We start from the raw sequence: 14,632 nt of genomic DNA on the forward strand, positions 1-14,632 counted from the left end.
TGATTATATATTTGCAGAGATGTGGTTGTCCAGACAAAATATGGTCAGATAACAGAAAGAGCAGTTATGGAAAGTCTATATGCAAACACAGAGATTTTTGGAGAAGTTTTAGACACTTGGTCTGATTTACTTAACCACCAAGAACTAGAAAGGGATTTTGGAAATTCACCATACAGACTCTTCTTGAAAGTTGGAGTTTCTGTAAGTTTATGTTCTAACCTTAATTCCTTCCTTATTGATAAATGAATACACCAATATGATGTATTCATTTATGAATATTATATTTTTTTACAACTAAAATTCACATATGATTATACAAATATGATGTATTCTTTAACATAATTATATATATTCAACTGAAATTCACATATGATTATATTGGTTACAGACTGCTTATCTAACTTCAACATTGTCTGATGAAAGAAAGTATGAAAAATTCAAGGAGAACTTTCATGACAGTACCAATAGGTACAAAAAAATCTTGAACATAAAAGATATTGACATGGTATGTTAATTAAAGTTGTTTTTTTATATATATTTTATCAACAAAATACTTACCATTATATACATAAAAACAGGTATTCTTTCCAGTTGTTAGAAGTGCTCACATTTTTGTGATTGTCTTCAACTTAAAGAAACCATCAATTGAAATTCTAGACAATAGTGCAGTTGAGGGGGATTATGAACGGAAATATGGAGTAATATTGAAACCTTTGGTATGTACCCAATTCACAACAACATAAAAGAACCAATTTATTACATATCTAACTTTTATTTTATTTAATGATCAGAAAAATTTGTTTGTGAGATACTTTAAAGAAATAAACCATCCAAGAGCAAATGCAATCTCAAAAAGAAAGTATCAAACCCCAACGACTTGAAATGTCATGGAGAACAGTTAAAAACAAAGTTGATTATGGGGTCTTTGCAATGAGACATATGGAGACCTATATGGGACAACCACTCTCAAAGTGGAAACCAGGTCTTCATAAAGAAAGTGCAGTTCAGCAAACTACTTTAGAGAAGCTCAGGCAAAGATATGCACACATAATGCTAACTTCTGAAATTAACATGTTGAAGGCTAAGGTGTTGGATCTTGCTGAAAAATATCAAAAAGTTGAATTCAAAGTGCGTACTGATCATGCATACAAGGCTATGCAAACAATTCAAAAAAGGTTAAAAGAATATTGATGATTGCTTGTGAAGATGAAAGAATGTTGAAGTGTGATGCTATAGAACAGTTTGTGTTGAAGATGAATGGATTTGAAGTACATGTAAGATGATTCTGCGAAACAAGTTTTAAATAGTTTGTTAAATGTTATTGAACATCGTTTTAATATTTTGTGAAATGCTTATGAACAGCTTTTATTATCTTGTGTTGAATGATTATGTAATAGAAACAACTTCGCTTATTTCTGTCAGTTTTTTATATTTAAATATTTTCAAAGTTTATTTATGTTTATTCATAAATGAATACGAATATGATATATTCATTTATGATTAAATTAGGAGTAATATGTCAGTATAACAAAGTTCATATATGAATATAACAAATTTCAGATATGAATATAACTAACTTATTAGTATAAACAAGTTTGCTTATTTATGTTATTTTTTTATATTCAAATATTTTCAAACTTTATTTTTATTTATTCATAAATGAATACGAATATGATATATTCATTTATGAATAAGTTCAAAGTAATATGTTAGTATAACAAAGTTCAGATATTAACATAAAAAAGTTCAGATATGAATATTACTTATTTATTAGTATAACAAATTTCACATATTTGTATTCATTTATGAATAATTTACAATATCAATATAACTTATTTTATAGTAATTTAAAAAACAAATATCAACATATCAATTTACCATATCAATATAAATGTGTATTATTCATACATGAATATTATTGTTTATTGTTTTTATTTGCATATATTCATAAATGAATAAAACCAAAAAACATAAAAAAAAAAAAAAAAAAAACTAAAAAATCCCTAACTGTCTTTTGCTGATTTAGCAGCTCCAACTCTTTCTGGACAAGTACGTAAATTGTGTGGAACTCGTTTTCCACATCCTGAACACATTCTATGTTCTTTTTTAGAATTTCCATATGCTACTTCACCTGCACTTGGAATTCTTTTCTTGATTCCAGAACCTTTATTGCTTTGAACTTCAGGAACATGAATATTAATCTCTTATGGAATAGGAATAGTAACACCCAAAAGCTTGCATACGACTTCACCATCTGTCTTGCTTTTCAATCCAGGAGAAATATAATCACTCTCAAATTCCTTCAACAACATTTGTTGTTTCTCAGCAAACAAAGCCAATCTCTTTTTGTCATCTCTTACAATATCCAAACATGATTCAAAACTATAATATAAATCATTGACTAGCTTTACATTCTCACAATCACGTGAATCGGATTGAACAGAACTAAAACAATAATTTCTTGATATCACATCCTTTCTCCATCTCTTCAAAATGTAACTTTCAGGAATTTCTTTAACACCACATCTCATCATTATTGTAAAAGCATGTCTGCATAAAACACCCATACGCTTAAAATGTTCACAACTGCAATTTATTTCTTTCTCTTCAGCTTTTATTTCAACCTGATACAAAAACAAAATTTACACATTTACATTCATATAAGAATACTCATATCAACACTCATATATTCATATATTCATATAATATTCATATATTCATATATGAATATTGATATTCATATATGAATATTCTCATATTCATATATGAATATTATTACATTTTTCATAAAAAACTAGTAAAATTACCTTAAATTCATTTTTAAAATCACTTTTACTATTGTTGTGTTGCACAATGTAAACTTCCCAACCATCTTCAATACCAACATACGAGTATGTACAGAAAAAACATGCTTTATATATTTCTTTTTGCACCTCAAAAAATAATGTACTTATATAAACCTTTGACGCTTGCAGTTCTATTTCTCGAGGTGTTTGCATTTTATATGATGCTTTCTTTGATGCCTTATCAAGCTCTCGTTGAATATTCCTTTGCTTTTGAATGGCAGTGTCGTAATTCATCATGAAATTCAAAAGTAAGTTCCCACTTTCTAAGTATGTATTAAAGAATGAATTCATACTCTCTGACCTCGATGTAGTCTTCATCAAACCACACATTGGAATATCACTAAAATATCCAGGTATCCATGAATCACGTATTGTAAAAATGTCTTTAAACCATCTTGTGTCTTCAAGATTGAATTCCTTCATAAGCAAACCCCACTTCACCTCAAAAACATCAGGTTTCATATTAATGTCCCAAACAAGCTTCAAAAACATTTTTCTAAAGTCTGTGTTCGTAAATAAATCATCTGATATCTGTATTAAAACAAAAATATTCATAAATGAATAAATAATAATAAGTAAAATAACAATAAATATTCATAAATGAATATACTAATAAGTAATATATTTGAAATATATTAAAATAATACCTTTTTTTTCAACGTTTTCATTATATGCCACATACATAATCGGTGCTTTGAATTACGAAACACATTCTCAACAGCTTGTTTTATTGCAGCATCTTGATCGGTTAAAACAAGTGTTGGTTCTTTCCCATGAGTTTTAAGAAATGCTTTAAGCAACCAAGAGTAAGACTCAATGCTTTCATTGCTTAGCAACCCAGATCCAACAGTAACCGATTTTTTATGATGGTCAATAGCAGTAAACGAAACAAAAACCATTCGATACCTAACACACAAAAAAAATGTTCATTAAAGTTAATTTTTGATGTATTAATAAGTGAATATAAAAATATTCATATATGAATAAGCTATAAACAAAAGTAGATAAAATAACTTATTTGTTTGTTCGGAAAGTCGCATCAAACGAGATAACATCACCAAATTCAGCATAATATGCCTTCTCCATTTCATCAGCCCAAAACATACAGTCCAAGACATCATCTTGACAATTAAACTCAAATGAGTAATTTGGATAGTGAGCTCGACGGTCATTCATTGTGTTTACTATCATTTGGGCATCTTTATAACCAATAACCCTGTTGATACCTCTCCTTAAATTTTTATAGTCAACTACTTTGGGCTTTACAAACTCATACCCACCTCTCAAACTTGCCCTCAACTTATGAGCCATAGTTGGACCTATTTTTGATGTGGAAGCACGCGCAATAAACTCTTTTTCTGAATATGACATTTGTCTCGCTTTTTTTAAATCGCTTCTCTTCTCAAGTGGATGGTTGTGAAGTTCATCAAACTGAAAAACTTTATAATCTGGAGTTCCATATACAGATTCAAATATAATCTTTGCTTGACAACCAATAGCTCTTGAATTTGAATTTCGTTTCCTCCTAACACCACTTGTACCTAATGTGTCACAAGATTTCTTTTTCTGTTTACCACCACGATTACATATAACATGTTTCTTCTTTATAATCTTGTTATCAAACCTTGACTGTGTGCTCAGTCAAACATCAAAACCACCAATTTCAGCATACTCAGAATACATTTTGATAGCCAACTTTAATGATTTGAAGATTAAACCCTTAAATGGAATAAGTTGAACAGGTACATCTGGCTTATAGACATGTTCTCCAATTATATCATCACAATATTGCGCATCATGTACTAAACTTGAAGATTCACCACCTAAAATTATAATGCATGAATAAAACAATAATATATATGAATACATGAAACTCATATAAATAAAACAAAAAACATTCATATATGAATAAAACATTCATATATGAATACATAAAATTCATAAGGATTCAAAATATATAAAATAAAACATAACTTATTCATATATGAATAAAACGAAAAAATAATAAATTCGAAATTACAATTATCACACGTTTATTCATATATGAATAAGACAACAATTTATTCATATTAACATATTCATATGTAAATAAATGATAATCAACAAAATTAAAAACAACAAAATAATTCAATAACTGATACCTTCAAAAAATGAGTTCTCAACATCTTCTTCACTCTCACTCATAGAAGAATACAAATCATCATCAATAACACTAGAATTCGACATGATACACCAAATGATCTATATAAATAAACAAAAACAATCTTAATATCGAATATATCGAATATATCTCACAAAAAAAGTCGTAAAGATGAAAACCTTGTTAATTTCGAATATATCTCACCTCAACGTACAAAATATCTGAAAGAAACTTAAATCATATATGATCAGATGATGTAATTAAGCAATCTCTCTCAGTACAGAGCGTAAAAACTACAACGATATATCCGATTAAAAATTAAATCAGCTCCGATTTGAAATAAATATCTCAAACTACTTAACAAAAACCCGATGAAATAACTCCAATACATATTCGAAACTTGATAATCTTGATAATGAACTCCGATGAAACAACTCCAAAATGAAGATAATAAGCGTAATTCCAAACAAATTATAAAAAGCAATAATCTTGATAATGAACTCCGATCTATCCGATTCAAACGATATACATACCTGATCAAATCGGAAACTGAATACGAAGTAGAAAACTGAAACACGGATGCGAAACTTCACGATTAATGGAATGAATACGTATAATTGCTAACGAGTTATATAAAGAAAATAATCTTGATAATGAATTCCTCATATCCGATTCAAACGAGCTAAAGATATCATCAAATTGGAAACTGATAACAACGAACAGTTAAGTTCTATGTAAAAAAGTTGCTAATTTACAAAGATACCCTTAATGAAAATGGACACACGTATTTTTTTTTTAATTTAAACATGTTAGATAAATGATTGGCTGAGAATGATTCCCCCATTCTCAACCTTTTTTATTTTCTCAATTGAACTTACCTCTATATATATATATATATATATATATATATATATATATATATATATATATATATATATATATATATATATATATATATATATAAAGATGTTTATGATTGAACAAGTTTTTTGTATATAAACATTTACAATTTAAATGGTTTAACCAGGCAAAAAGAACTCATATATATAAAAAAAATATTAAAAAAAGAACAAAGAAATGTAAATACAATATTTAATTAAAAAAATAATATATAAATACGATTTTTCTGCATTGATATGTGTAATATGAAAAAAAAAATACTTAGGGTAAAAGTGTAAAAAAACTTATAAACCTAAAGGTAAAAACGTAAAAACTGTAAACTTAAGGGTTTTTTTTTTGTGAAGTTTATATAATGGTAACCTGAAAAATATGTGATTAAAATGGTAAAAGTGAACATTTTTTGAAAAATATGAGGGTAAAAACGGATATTAAATTCTACTTTGGATAAAATCGACAAAACCCTGAAAACTTAAAGGTTTTTATGAGATTAGCCCAAAAAAATTATTGTTCAATTTGGTGATTTCATTTTTTTCTTGAATATATGCACGTCTCCAAATTTAATTAAGTTTCAGCTGCTAGATCCATATAGGAGTCCTCATCCTTATATACAATAATTTTTTATTTTTTATTTTTTATTTTTATTTTGTTGTATCTTTAAGCGATACAAATATATTTCATTGGTTGCCATATATAATATTGCATTGGTTGTTAAAAAATATTATAAATTATTAAACCGACAAAATCAAAAGCTCCTACATTAGAAACAACTTAGAGACCAAGTAAACAGATTTAAAGAAATATCTTTTAGACAAACATTACAAAATTGTTATGTAAAAAAAATTGTATGAAAAATATTACCTTTGGAAGCAAGTAAAATAATATTTTATTTAATATTAAAAATATAACTAAGCACTGACTTTAAGGAAGATTCTTAGTAGAATCTAAATAAGGTATGTATGTGTACGATGAAGACTCCTAAAAGCCCAACACCGCCGAAAGTACTACTTGATAAGCACATAGTACAACTTCTGTTGTTTATTTAAAAACACACATCTGGCCATTCTTTCCATGCTACAAGAAGACGAAGGTGGCGGTGATTGTTCATTGTTACCACCTATGAAGAAAAGGCGAGAAGAAGAAATGGATCCGATCTCTGATCTTCCCGACCCCATTGTCCACCACATCATGTCATACCTTCCAACCAAAGACCTCAAAAACATTTCGATCTTGTCCAAGAGATTTTTCTTCCTATGGACCTCGTATCCCATCATTGATTTCGATGAATCAACGTTCAACTTCAATCGGCCATCTCAAGGTACGTCCGCCTCTATAACGGATGAATTTATGGATCACATTCATAATTCGATTCGGTTGCGTAGAAGTAGAATGGATTATACAGCTATATCTGAATTTAGGGTTAACGCTAATCTGAAAGGAATATCCGTTGATCATAGGTTGGATTCCGCGATCTCCTTTGCACTAGAAAATGGGGTTAAGTTAATTGATCTTAATTTAGGGTTTACAACGTATCAGTTTCCTGTTTCTTTTGCTTCCAGATCGATTAATGTATTGAGGTTAACAGGGTTAAAGTTAGATCCATGTAACCTAATTCTTTCGTGTCCTTCTTTGAAGACTTTGTCTCTAACTTCATGTGAAATCTTACGAAACATCGAGTTTTACAGCCAAACCCTTAGAGAAATCGAGCTTCATTGTTGTGTTGTTGAGTTTATAAAGATCAAGGCTCCAAAACTTCATTCGTTTTCCTTTGATTCGGGCACGAAAAACCCTAAGCCTTGTAAGATTGATGTTTTGCAGTGTCAAAACATCGTGTATTTTTCATTAAACAATGTTGTAAACGGTCTTGATTGGGTAGAAGAACATACATCCACATTAGGTACACTTAAAACCTTCATTCTCAATGGATGTGAAGACATCGAAAACATTCATGTTTGGAATGAGAAAGTAGAAAGAGTTGAGATTGGAAATTGCCCATTACTAACTTCGATCAGTGTTATGGCACATTCCCTTGAATCTTTTGAGTACAAAGGGAGTACTGATGATGATCACAGGATTTCCAACATTAGTTTGATAGCTTCAAGATCCATCAAAGATCTGTACATAGAGAATGCAGTCATTACGGATGAATGGTTAGAAGCTCTAGTTTCTACATTGTGTTGTCTCGAGAGTCTAAGGCTCAAGGGTTGTAATTCCTTGAAGAATATTGTGGTTTTTCATGAGAAGCTTCGGATTCTTGAGTTAGTAAACTGCCTTGATTTAAAAGAAGCCGAAATTGACACACCACAATTGGTTTCGTTTGTGTATTTTGGGAATATGATCGAGTTTGAGAAGATGGTTACTCGAAGTATTTGTACTGCAACTCTATCTATAAAACCATGGATTTCTTACAACAATGAATCATTTTATGGATGGAGGAAGTTGCTTTCGTTTTTTGGTCATTGCAAGGCTTTGAAATTGATTTGCAATTGTGAGAAGGTATGCTCCTTACTTCGTCTTCTTCTTCATCAACATCTTCATTAATTCTTTCTCGAGTTCCTGATTCTTAAATTTTGGTTTTGAAGTAGATGTTTATATATAGTGTAGGGATTTTTGTAGCTAATAAAATTTCTGTTTCTTTGTGTGTGATTTAGGAACTGATGATGCCTGAAGATTTGAGGGAGAAATTACTTCCACCATTGTATGATCTTCAATGCTTGGAAGTAGAAATAAAATCATTAGAGAGAATCGAAACAGATCTGGTGGACAGCTTGCTATGGTTTTCACCTCTTCCAAACACGATAAGTTTATTTGCTGCTTCTTCATCACGTTCCCAGCTGCAAATGATCATGAAGGTAACAACACATTCTCATATTTCATTCACTCTTTACTAATCATATTTTTATATAATCGATCAAATGTCATAGTTTTTAACAATAAGCAAAGTATGACCACTAATTTTTTTTGAACAACCAGGAAATTTTACTTGATGGATGAACAAATAAAGTATGATTATTATTTAATTATACCATTGTGATAAAAAGCGTTTATTCTTCTAAATTAATGTGGAGTTGTTTTATGCCCATATAAACAAATGAAGTATGATTAATAGTTTAATTTTTGGCATATACATCAACCTCTCTTACCAATTATCAGCTGCAATGTTTTTTTCACATAAAATTTTGAGTATCTTCTTTCACTTTCTTTTTTTGCATTCTAAACAAATAGTTAAAGTAGAGTTAACTAGCATGGTTAATTGTCTTCATTAATGACACATTTTTTCTACATAACATACAGTTTGTGTATGATGAGACGATCAAAGAAGAAGAAGAAAAAGAAGTAGAAGAAGAGGATAAAAAGAAATTATGTTGCAAAAGTAAACCTGTAAAATGCTGGAGGCATAACTTAAGGAGGCTGGATATTCAAACAACGGATGTCTCTCCCAAATATGGATCACTCAAATTGCAGAAATATTTTCTTACCAATGCTATGATGTTGGAGTCTCTTTCTTTCAATATAGGTTTCAATTAAGCTTCAAGATTTCAATTTCTTTTGCTTTAATTAAGGTTGATGATAAATTTGTATGTGTTTCTTTTTTCTTCTCATAAGATCCTTAATCCCAACCTTTAAGATGTTGGTTTGTGGAAATTTTAGACACCCCAAAGTAGTTTGATATAAAAGATTTGGTATATCTTTGTGTATCAATACCTAGTAAATGAATAAGTTCAACTTATTGCACCTCATGGGATATTGTTTTGATACAAATTTAGCTATCAAAATTCAATATTTAAAGTTTTACATATATGGTTTTGAACTACCCTAGTTAGGTGGGGTATACATGTGTTCATCGAAAAAATGTTTAACTATGAATGATAAAAAAGATTTAATAGCGGTCATACTATATATGCTAAATATTTATAAAAAGATAACTGATAAAAAAATATCATATAACGTAATGACACACCTTGAATTGATATTTGTGATTAAATAATAAGAATCTCGATAAAGTCGTGTGAACTTAACCATTAATTATAGAGTACTAGTTTATAACCCATGAGAATCATGGTTATAAAATTAATTAAACTTTCATAGTAAAATCTTAAAATTATTAATCAATTATTTCAAATAAATTATTAATTAAGATATATATTTTTTTAGATATATATTTTTTTAGTTATATAAAATTATAATCGTTGATTTAAATAAATACATGAAATTATATCACCTTATCATGTATATTAATTTTATTTTAGTTTTTATTCTAGTGTTATTAATTTAATGTACTTAGAATGTGAAATTTAAAATGATGAACCAATTATTAATTTAATGTAATTAGAATGGGAAATTTAAATTTTAAAATTTAAAATTTAAAGTGGAGAATTAATAGGATGGCATGTGGTATGATAGTAAGCATATAATATTAACAAGTTGTGAGACTCATATATTACATGGGTTAATTTAAAAAATAAATAAATATGAAGGTTTAAATATTTGTGAACCTTGGATTTATAAGAAAATAAGAAAAATAATATATTATAAAAATTGAAATGTTTTTTTTAATCTTTTAAAGTTAAAAAAAATTAAATAAATAAACAAAAGAAACTAATGAACTTTCATTTATGAATTTCAAAATTAGAAGGTAAATCCATTAATGAAATTGATATCAATTTATTGCTACATTTATTGTAATTATTACATTAAAATATTATGTGGAATTTAATAAAATCAAAAAACCCATAAAATGACATATGGAAAAAAAATTAAAATAACCACAAAATGACATTTGGCAAATTGAATGAGAATGTAACATGTGGCAAAAAAAACATTCATTTATTAGAGTAGATAATTTTTATTATTGTAACACTTGTTAATAGGAAAATAAAATTACTCATTTATTAGAATAGAGATTATTATTAGGGTTTATAATGTGCAACACAATTTTTTTTATCGAAACTCTACATTAGTTAAACTTAAACAAACTACAAACCATACCACAAATTTACTTCTACAAACATAATAATACTACTAAGAAATTATATAGAAAACTTAATGAAAAAACCAAAAAAATCAATACCATAAAACTCTGTTTATCGGTGAACCGGAGATTTAAGACTATTTATTGTTGAATTAAAGTGCTTATTTGGTCTTTTTTTTACAAGTCATTCTTTGTTGTTATGAATTTAAAGCATCACCAATAGTTAACTGACGCTAAGACTTAATGTAACGTCGTGAAAATTCAAACCAATTTTTCATTTTCAATTCATAAAAACATATATCATATTGTTCAACTCCAAATATTCATTTAACAAAGTTTTCAAATCATCACATAAAATCCAGGATCCACAGTAGCTCTTCCCAAAACATAATGTGTGTGTACAATCATGTCGGTGCCTTCCCGCGATCCTCTGAAGTACCTGAAACACATATCACATAAACGGTAAGCACGCATGCTTAGTGAGTTCCCCAAAATACCACGTACATACAACTAGCCACTCGAGGCTATAGCTCTACGAGACCTTCCGGTCAATGTGTCTCAGGGGCCTTCCAGTCCCACAATCTGAGAAGACCTTCCGGTCCTACTCTGTCGACCTTCCGGTCCATACCATATTGACCTTCCGGTCCATACACTGCTGACCTTCCGGTCTATACACTGTTGACCTTCCGGTCCACACCCCGTTGACCTTCCGGTCCATATCATACTGACCTTCCGGTCCATACCATGCTACTCATAACATACATAACATATACATATCACATAGAAACATATATCACATACTCGTCATAGCACATAAGACCTTCCGGTCACACATAATTACCACTCTAGGTAAGGTATAGTGAGAAGACTCACCTCGTATGACGAACAACCTCTAGAAATGCTGCCGCTATACTAGGTTCTCTAACTCTGTGCAAAAGCCCACAATTACCCCAATTAGGAACTAAGTCCAACTCTCACTCTTTAGGTCTAATAATAGCCCACTGACCAGCCCAATAATGACCTAAACCCATTGGACCCACCGAGGCCCAATCCTCAATCTAAGTGGCGGTCCCAACACTAGATAAACTTCCCAAGTCCACTAACGGCCCACTTTGCTAAACTGGGCCCACTCCCTCCAATGGGCTTCACCCCAAGCCCAAATATATCCTTGGCCCATAACTTCAGACTATTGATGGCCCAATAGCTCAAGGCATGGCCAAAAGCATGGCCCAAAACACAAAGTCCAACACAGACAAGTTACACGAGGTGTACACCTATGTACGCTAAGCGTACCGACTCGATGGCGAGTACGTTGGGCGTACCTGCACGTACGCTCAGCGTACCCTTCCTGTTAAGCCCTTTTTCCATTAAGTGCTTGTTACTTCATTCCAGAGGCCACAAATTTAGATCCAGGTCCTTATTATCCTCTTAACCCTTAAAGTCATAATCTTGGTGACTTGCAATCCACCAAATAAGCTCAAACTCAAAAGGCATCAACATACTTCCATAACAAGGGCTAGATATCATGCATGAACTCATTAGGACCATCAAGATTGAAACTTTACTGCTTATGGGACCCTTTTAGCTCTGAGGGTGGCAACCCTAAGCTCAAAAATGAGATTCCAACATAAAGGTCCAAACTTGGGACCAAAACAACTCCAAAACTTCACTACACAAGATCTATGCATTCTTAAGTAAAGTTATGGACTTTATACCTCAGAAGAGCTCCAAATGATGATGACATTCCAAATCTAAGAGCTCCAAACTCCCAAGTTCTTCTTTGCCAACTTCTTCTTTTGAAAAACCCAAACTTACATCACCAAAATAACCCTCTTGAAGACCAAATCACTCAAGGTTGAAGATATGAGACGTTCCAAGGCTTCTCTGAGGTTGGGGAAACAACATGGAGGCTAGGGTTAGAACCAATATGTTCTTTATATATTGACACACCCTAAATTTAGGGTTTCTGGGCTCTGGACGTACGCTGGGCGTACGCCAAGGAGCACCCGCGACCATTTCCCTTATACGCTGGGCGTAACCCAGCCTTACGATGGGCGTACCCACGCGCTTCCATTTCACATGCATGGCCTTCCATGCCAACTTTTCTCCTTAAGGGACCATTTATGCCAAAAACTTCCAAGCGTCATATCTTCCTCACCCGATGTTCGTTTTCGACGAACTTTATATCCACGAAAAGATAACGAGAAGTTCTACACTTGAATCAACTTTATTTCTCCTAGATCCCACTCGAACTCAGATCCAAAATTCATGAAAAGCCGAAACCAACACTTGTCGATATCCTTGGGACCTAAAGCAAAATCCGAACCCCTTTCTCACACAATACACCTTATCCATATCCAAGAAGGCCTAAACATATCTCCTTCAAAATCTTGAAACCTTCTCATATTCAGATTACGGCCCACGGGTCTTGAATTGCAAACAATCTGAAACAAGATGTTACAATTCTTCCCCACTTAATTTAGATTTCGCCCTCGAAATCGATCCTTTTCTTCGCATAGCTCGAAACAAGTAATCTGGGATGCACAACCGGAAAACCTGTTAACATTCAACGATCCTTCTCTCAAGACAACCGAAACCAAATAGAAATTCCCAAGCCGAAGAAGGACGGACCCCTTGCACACCCAATATGATAACTTTACAACCCTCCTGCTCGCAATAGCTACCTCAGCTCATCGTGACGCACAAGTCACGTAGTTGGTTTTACCCCAAGCGAATACTACAATTTATCTGATATCGTCTTACCTTCGACCTCTGCCTTCTACCATCCACTGATTCCATGCGTTTCACGGTTCTTCCCATACCGACGAGCTAACTCACTCTGGTTTAATACATCTGATGGAGAACAATACTTCTCAAAATGAACCCATCTACGAATTCGACACCTCATCTTGCCTACTAAACACACGAACGAATCCAGACTCAAGCTCTAGAGTCGGATTCAACAATAGAATTGGGTCCACTAAATTCCAATCTGATACGCAACTCATGATCCAAGATTCGCAATCCACGCGTACACCACTTCTTCAATTCCCTTCGGTTGCGATAACCATGACTCAACTCAGAATATAGCGATTCCTGACAAATATGGAGACCTTGGCCTCGCCCCTGGTCCAACCACCAGGCTCCCAAAACTCAATCATTAGGGCTACCCAAGCCTAAAACCCTTCTGCGTCATGCTCTGACTAGTGAGTACTACGGCTCCCCGTAGTATCACAACACCCTCTCGCTGACTAGTGAGTACTACGGCTCCCCGTAGCATCACAACAACCTTTCACTGAATAGTGAGTACTACGGCTCCCCGTAGCATCACCGCAACCTCTCACTGAATAGTGAGTACTACGGCTCCCCGTAGCATCACCACAACCTCTCACTGAATAGTGAGTACTACGGCTCCCCGTAGTCTTACCGCACTTGCTCTTACCACTTCACAATCTCATCCTCTGTTCGACGCCGCACGACGATCATTAACTCATGCCCTGCGGACCAACCATAGATAGGTGTACACACTTACCCAAATTATGAATTTCTATTTATGACGACATCAGCCATAACAAAACACCTTTCCCTACTGCAATCCACATTCTCGAATAATCTCGCTTGATGTCAATTAGCCGAAGGGCCCCCATTGGAACCGTAGATACTTGATACACCACTGGCCATCTCAAACTCAGAACTCAACATAAGTCGAGATTTAGGACATTAAACTCGGATACCCCGGTACACCATCACAGCACCTTGCAGTGCTTTGACTCTACC

At 32.2% G+C, this 14,632-nt stretch overlaps 2 protein-coding genes across 2 annotated transcripts; one reads left to right on the forward strand and one right to left on the reverse strand.

Moving 5' to 3' along the window:
• Positions 1–2,204: 2,204 nt before the first annotated feature.
• On the reverse strand, positions 2,205–6,904 carry LOC145163764 (protein FAR1-RELATED SEQUENCE 5-like). Its single transcript, XM_079082543.1, has 8 exons — positions 6,851–6,904; positions 5,520–5,606; positions 4,988–5,087; positions 4,494–4,669; positions 3,892–4,412; positions 3,494–3,752; positions 2,808–3,377; positions 2,205–2,624 (listed from the first exon to the last, which is right to left on the reverse strand). The coding sequence occupies exons 1-8, from the start codon at positions 6,902–6,904 to the stop codon at positions 2,205–2,207; spliced, it is 2,187 nt and encodes a 728-aa protein (XP_078938669.1).
• Positions 6,905–6,954: 50 nt separating this feature from the next.
• Positions 6,955–9,411, forward strand: LOC145163765 (uncharacterized). The gene is made up of 3 exons (XM_079082544.1): positions 6,955–8,379; positions 8,535–8,735; positions 9,178–9,411. Exons 1-3 carry the CDS (start codon positions 6,955–6,957, stop codon positions 9,409–9,411), a joined length of 1,860 nt encoding a protein of 619 aa, XP_078938670.1.
• Positions 9,412–14,632: the final 5,221 nt, after the last annotated feature.

This window comes from Lactuca virosa, chromosome 3 (genome assembly GCF_052849685.1).
Source record: "Lactuca virosa cultivar CGN04683 chromosome 3, Lactuca_virosa_CGN04683_v6, whole genome shotgun sequence".
Taxonomy (NCBI): domain Eukaryota; kingdom Viridiplantae; phylum Streptophyta; class Magnoliopsida; order Asterales; family Asteraceae; genus Lactuca; species Lactuca virosa.

Coding starts and splice junctions, on each gene's coding strand:
- LOC145163764 (XM_079082543.1), bottom strand. CDS start 6,904: ATGTGCTTATCAAGTAGTACTTTCGGCGGTGTTGGGCTTTTAGGAGTC. Junction 4,670..4,987: donor TGAGAACTCATTTTTTGAAG/GTATCAGTTATT, acceptor TTATAATTTTAG/GTGGTGAATCTTCAAGTTTA. Junction 4,413..4,493: donor CTGAAATTGGTGGTTTTGAT/GTTTGACTGAGC, acceptor GGTGGTAAACAG/AAAAAGAAATCTTGTGACAC.
- LOC145163765 (XM_079082544.1), top strand. CDS start 6,955: ATGCTACAAGAAGACGAAGGTGGCGGTGATTGTTCATTGTTACCACCT. Junction 8,380..8,534: donor TGATTTGCAATTGTGAGAAG/GTATGCTCCTTA, acceptor TGTGTGATTTAG/GAACTGATGATGCCTGAAGA. Junction 8,736..9,177: donor AGCTGCAAATGATCATGAAG/GTAACAACACAT, acceptor CATAACATACAG/TTTGTGTATGATGAGACGAT.